The 6,449-nt window shown below is 42.1% G+C and overlaps 1 protein-coding gene across 2 annotated transcripts; it reads left to right on the plus strand.

The window, feature by feature from the left end:
- Nucleotides 1-1,370: 1,370 nt before the first annotated feature.
- LOC308312889 (afadin- and alpha-actinin-binding protein) lies at nt 1,371-5,881 on the plus strand. Of its 2 annotated transcripts, XM_080759659.1 has the most exons (12): nt 1,371-1,477; nt 1,566-1,634; nt 1,724-1,847; nt 2,034-2,106; nt 2,361-2,508; nt 2,855-3,011; nt 3,549-3,652; nt 3,857-4,018; nt 4,849-4,963; nt 5,150-5,243; nt 5,611-5,712; nt 5,828-5,881. In XM_080759659.1, coding segments are annotated over exons 1-12 (1,251 nt in total). In that variant the 5' UTR covers nt 1,371-1,375; the 3' UTR covers nt 5,829-5,881. The 2 variants fall into 2 exon arrangements, with proteins under 2 accessions (XP_080615785.1, XP_080615784.1); XM_080759658.1 differs by lacking the exon at nt 5,828-5,881 and having other exon boundaries at nt 5,611-5,804.
- Nucleotides 5,882-6,449: the final 568 nt, after the last annotated feature.

Raw genomic sequence — 6,449 nt, forward strand, 5'->3', positions numbered from 1 at the left:
CACTTAATCTGCCTTAATACTTTATACTGTTGGTGGCTTTTCAGACACTATTAAATTACTTTTTTGATCACTTGAGCATTGTGTATGTATGTCTAATGCCTATTATAATGTACATGTCAGATGCATACTACTACTCATACTGCCCACTTTGAGTATCAAACAATTTGAATGGATGCCACAATTATTCCTATTGCCACTAAATGTTAGCTACACATGAACTATCAAGCTGAAGATCCGAGTAGCAAAATAAATCATAATATGTGTATGATGGTGGAAGAAGTACTGAGATTGTTTTACTTGAGTAAAAACAGTTGGTCACAGTCTAAAGTAAAAGGCAAAAGACCTACATTCAAAGTACAAAAGTATCACATCAAAAATGGCAGCTCTACAAGATCACATTGAGCTTGTACAATGTACACATTGTAGTTCTAATAGCCAACTAATGTATGTTTTGTAATCTGAATCTAGAAAGTAACTAGTAACTAAAGTGTAACTGTACTGGAGTAAAAAGTACAGTGAAGTAGGCTACATTGAAAAAATGCAAATACCCAATACTCATCCGTCATCAGTGGTAGTACAGTACTTAAGTAATGTACTACCACTGATGACGGATCTGAAAAGCAGCCTCATTGGCTGGCTTCTTCCCAGGCCATTTGTGTTTAAATTTTGCCAATTTAAAACAGGAGGGGCTAGACGTGTCACCTGGCCAATGAGCTGCTGGTCTGACACAGCCAATAAGTTGTAGGACCCCTATGGTTGTAGGTCTGCTCACCTGAAATCACTGAGCTTCTCTGGTGTTTGGCTTTCCTTTGTGGATTACCAGTCTCAATCAATCATATGACACTCACTGCAAAATGTTTTTTGAGAAAATATTATTTGTTACACAGTTGCCTGAAGTGAAACTACTGCATTGCCATCTTTAAGCACATGGTCTGTTGAGATTAACCTCATTAACCAAAAATACCATCACCTGGAAAAAGTTGACTTGTTCAGGTAAAACATTTCCTCTTATCCTGATGTTTTTGTTTAATATTGTGTTCTTCAAAGATGTTGGCACAAGGAAAACATTATAGAACAGTGAATACAGGTGTATGTGTATTTCATGTGAATGTTATAGTTTATGTCTAACGTCACAATGTCACAACATGGTTCCCAGGTGTGGTCAGAGAAGAGTTGTCCCAGGCCCACAGAGAAGAGGTTGAGAGTATTATTTCACTGAGATGTAAACACATTGTTCTATTGATCAATACACAGTGCAAACGTAGAGCAATCGTCTCACTTTTTTTAATTCTTGTGTCATCATTCGGTTACATGTCTCTGACTGCCTGACTGTCCCTCTTGCCTTTTTCCTCAGATCTACATTGATTATACTGACATGCACCATGGAATGGAGCCCAGTTCTCCTTTGAGTGAGATCTACCATAGCTCAGTGGGGACAGACGGGGAGGAACACAGAGACCGATTGTTCTCACTCGAGGTATGTAAGAGATATTAGTATCTGTAACTAAAAGGTTACAAACACTACGATAACAAACAAAAAAACATCAAATGGTTTCTTCCCATAGGGAAAACTTGTAGAGAGCGATCAACATGTGGCCAGGCTTCAGCAGATGCTGCAACATGAGAGAAAGAAAGTAAGACGTGCATGTTTGTGCGCATGACACATTGCATAATGGCTCTATTCCCTCAGGAACTCCCCTAATCTATCTCCTTCCTCTGGCAGAGTACCCGTCTGCAGCTGCAGTGTAACCAACAGGAGGCAGAGTTGAAACAGAAAGAACAACTCGGCAACAGACTCAAGGAACGACTGTCCCAGCTCACTGACAAACACAAGCAGAGGGGCCTCTGTGAGACTTGCATACTTTGCAGTTACTAATTATAATCGATCAACAATTTCATTCATACCTAGGCTACTCAACTGATTTCTTTATTGTATCTTTTTTCTTTTTCTGTGAGTGTGGACATGTAGAGATGCTATTTCCCCCACACACCACTTAGATATTTGATCTGTACAATGCTCCTTGTCTGTCTAGCCATAGAGGTGCTGAACCTTCTACCTGGAGGGAGGAGAGATCAGGCAGGCAAATCAGCCCAGTCTAATGGAAGGTACAGTAGGTTCGTTATTGCTGATGTGATATTATTAAGAACTAGACACAGACAACATGAATCATACAGAAGTCACAAATACATTATGTAGCTGCACAAAGCATATTCCAAGCCTATTCTATCACAAACTTTAATGCTGGATGTCTAATCATGGACCTGGGAAAACCAGGTGAATGCCATTAGCTACCTGACAGAATACAAGACCAGGGAACCACTATAGAACACCTTCAGCTGTGTTCTTTTCCTCTTCCTAGACTCTCCTCTCACACCTCTGCAGCTAGGCAAGAGACAGCAGCACTTCGTCTGATGCTGGAACGGCAAGGAGCAGAGCTCAGAGAAGCCATGAAGCTCCGGCACAGTATCACCACTCTACTCCACGCAGTAAGAGCCCACATGCAGCAGGTAAGTGGGGAGTGGGATGGAGAAGCTATTACAATTGAGCCTGGACGTGGCAGTAATGACACTATTCGTCAAGAGCCACATTAGGACATCTTGTGGACTGTGCTTAGGTACTGTACTAAGCATAGTTGCCATCTAATTGAGCCACTACTAGTGGCTTAAGGCCAATTCATAGTCCAGTTTTCGGTGAAGAGGTGACCAGTGACCACCGAAAACTACATGATTTCATGGCGCGGTGGTCACCGCTCACACAACACATCTCTCTGTTTTTACTAACCTCCGGTGGTCACCTTTTCACCAATTGGTCATTAATAATATTTCCCCCAAATGTTGTTTTTGATTTGTAAAGACTGTCATGGACTGTGGGGATGAGGAAGATGTCCACATTGACACTGATAAGGAGAGCCTAGTCCAGTCAGAGCTGGCATTGGGTCAACATGTGACGGGGGGTGTAGTGCAGGGTTGGCTGAAGGTGCAGAAGAGACTACAAGACTTCCTCTTCACAGGTGGGTGTGTGTGTGTGTATCAGTTAATGTTAATCAAACTTGGAGCACACGTTTTTAAACACATTAAAATCTGGCTTCCCTATTTTGGGCAAATTTCATTTATTTTCAAAAATATTAAATATCTACTTGCTCACAATCACACGATGGGTATTTTCACCATTTGTCATATGAATACGTTTTAGTGGTTAAGAGCTTTTTCTATAGCCCTGCAAATCAGTCTTATAATGAATTGCATTTTTATAGCGCTTTTCCAAGTGCTCAAAGCGCTTTACAATGGTTCATTCATTCATACATTGGGAGGTGAAGCGGCGAACAGTCGACGCCAGCGTCCTCACTTCCCACCCCCAATCCAACCCTTGATGCTGAGTGTCAAGCAGGGAGGCACTGGGTCCCATTATTTAGAGTCTTTGGTATGACCCGGCCGGGGATCGAACCCCGACCTCCCAGTCTCAGGGCGGACACTCTAACCACAAGGCCACTGAGCTGGTCTTATAATACTTGTGTAAGAGAATATGTTCTTTGGGGTTGTCTGTGTAGGTAACGATGTTATGGCTTCTGATCAGGACAAGCTTTTATTGGAGCTAGAATCCGAACTAAAAGCAAGCCAGGAGCTGATCAGATTACAGCAGCAGCTGCTACAGGTGAGAACCCATCATATAATACACTCCTAAATATTAACTATTAAAGCTATACTGTGTAAACACTACTTTTAATTGTTGATTTGGGGTGTCCAGGTCACACAGGGGTAAATTGGGGAGAAAAGTATAACTGGGGGAGGGGAGGGGGGGGGGGGGTTGTCACTCTAAAATTTCTAAGTGACAATCCTTTGCTATATGTATTTGTAGGATAGCCTTTTCTCGCCTGCCCTGCCAGTCCTGGAGGATTCTTATGTCCTGGAGGAGTGTGAGAGACTTCAGCTGCGCTGGGCAGAGCTGACTCACCAGAGGAGGACTTTTGAGAGGGAAAGGCATAATTTCACAGAGGCTGCCATCAAATTGAGTCGTGAGGTGAGTCGGAAGAAAGAGTTTTAACTGACTGTTTTAAAGACATACATGGTAACAAAATCACTTCCAAAACAGCTGTTGTAACGGAATACTATTAAACAGATTCCTGTTGATTAATATTGAATTTAGCTAGTGTCTGCATGAGGAACTCACTACTAGAATTGGAGAGCCCTGTGTGTTTGTGTTCATGTTCCCACAGTTTTGCATAAAACAATGTCTAGTTAATAACGTGGGCTTCAGGGGAAACCTAGCCTGGGAGAGACTGCATAGATCCATCTTGGGATGGTGCAAGGCTAATTTCAAGTGAAAATGGGACTTCTACACACCCTGTCAGTTTAACATCAGGTGAGGTGCGTAGGTGACAAACAGTAGGTGATATCAATCTGGAAACGTATACCCACACACTGCCACTTGCACATTCAAGAGAAGTTTTATTTAATGAAACAACGTTTCAGTCGTGTAGACCTTCCTCGGGTTTTGAGTTTGACAAATCATGCTCATTGACATCATGACCATCCAGAGTTGGGACAAGGAGGCAGACGTGCAGCATTTAGCTTCTCTGTGCTTCCACCAGAAAAGCCCATGAGATTATTAGATTACACGTTAAAGTGATGGAGACAGCTGGGTGGGGGTGCTAGGTAGAAAATGCTATTTGGATAAAATCGCTTTGAGTATTTGTGGCAAAGGCCTCAAGACGTAGTATTTTCTTATGGAGTCCTGTGACTCTGGCTAACATACTGGCTATAATTCGTACTTTCCTAAGGCAGTAGAAAAATATCTTTGTTTCTACTATAAATTGTTTTCTGAGTTTGTGCACCCATCTGCCTGTACAGCGGCATGACTTTGATCAACAGAAAGGCTCTCTACTGAAGCAGCACTTTCTGTGTGATTCGCCACTCTCTGGTAAAGGAGCACATGTAAGCGACAGGGGGGAGAGCACTGCCCTCGGTGAGTATGTATTTTCTTTTTTTCTAGTCCTTCATTCATATCACTGCAAAAGCCCCAAAAACATATAACATATAAAACATAACTTAAGTTTATTTGCAGATATCTCTGTTTCGGGGCCTATGATTGTTTCTGGCTGTTGTCATATCACACCTTCATCCAAAGAGTCACAGATCAGTCCTCCTGCAGGGTTCTCTGAAAGATGGGTTCAGCAAAAGATTAGAGTTCAAACCCCTGCAACTCCTGACCTCTACTATGTCCTAGGTCTTTCCTACTGCAACAGGTTAGTTAAGCAGCATTGTGCAATTCATCAAATCGTATGGTTTCATGGAAACCCATGATCACAAGAAACTTAACCACAATTTTCAAAATGCTATTCAGATGTTGGTGTTCTCCTTAGACTTCACAATTTAAGTCCTTTATGCCATAATCCAAGTAATCGGAACACCATTTCAATTGCGGGAAAAGTTTTGACTCTGAGTAACAGTATGGTAGTTGATGATTTAAAAATGTAAAAGATTCAATTGGCTAGACATGCAAGTTGTTCATTATGACTGTGTCCTATAAAACATGTGCACCTTGTAGAGATGTTTCTGATCCTTGTGTATTTTTTTACCAGCCTATCACTATTAATTTCACCCTATCTTCAGAGCCAGAGACGATGAACCCCATGCAGAAGAGCACTGTAATGATGGAAGTGAGAGGATGCTGCTGCAAACACCCCATGCTCAAAACCTAGACCTGTCATTTTAGTTGAGTGTGGAACTGTGGATGACCTGACAGAACCTGTTCCTGTAATATCTTACATTTTTAACGTGAATTTTGAATAAAGTGTTTTTTTTTTCATCTTGTGTTTCTGATTCACAGAGCTGATTTGAGACATGGATGATGATGAATACAGTTCTCTACGTTTTCCAGATTACAACCAATTGGTTGGGATAATAGCATTCACCGACATTTCTAGCATTCTAACATTTCTAACCCCTCCAAAGCCCATGTTACCCCACAAGTAGCTTCAGTACCCAGGCTTTTATTTTCGTTTGCATTTGGCTCAAAAAGAAAAGATCTGGCATAGAAGCCCACTTCCTTGTATTGTGCTAACCAATAACAGTGCAGAGGTGTGTCGCTCCAATAGGTGACATCGGTTCTCTGCCGTTTTCTACCAGGGAGGGGGGGGGGGGGGGGGTCCCTCTAGACCAGATATCACACAAGCTGGGCCAGGCTACCCCACAAGTTATCTCTGACCAGCTTAATCTCTGCAAACCAAGGGCTTGCATCTAGCAAATTGTCCATACAGTATACGGTTGGAGATATTCATCACCTACAGAGTAGCTACATGCAATGCCTGTTGCCTACTACTTGTGTATTCTGTGGAGGCATAGTAGTAGCCTGGCTAATAAGCCAGACCGAAGGCTAGCATAGTAAGCCGGCTATGTGGTCCCTGACCATGCATTCAGTAGTAGTGCAGAAAAGTGCTGTTTTTCTTTTT

Source organism: Protomyctophum bolini, assembly GCF_963924005.1.
Source record: "Protomyctophum bolini genome assembly, chromosome: 3".
Taxonomy (NCBI): Eukaryota; Metazoa; Chordata; class Actinopteri; order Myctophiformes; family Myctophidae; genus Protomyctophum; species Protomyctophum bolini.

Coding starts and splice junctions, on each gene's coding strand:
- LOC308312889 (XM_080759659.1), top strand. CDS start 1,376: ATGCACCATGGAATGGAGCCCAGTTCTCCTTTGAGTGAGATCTACCAT. Junction 1,848..2,033: donor ACACAAGCAGAGGGGCCTCT/GTGAGACTTGCA, acceptor TTGTCTGTCTAG/CCATAGAGGTGCTGAACCTT. Junction 3,653..3,856: donor TACAGCAGCAGCTGCTACAG/GTGAGAACCCAT, acceptor ATGTATTTGTAG/GATAGCCTTTTCTCGCCTGC.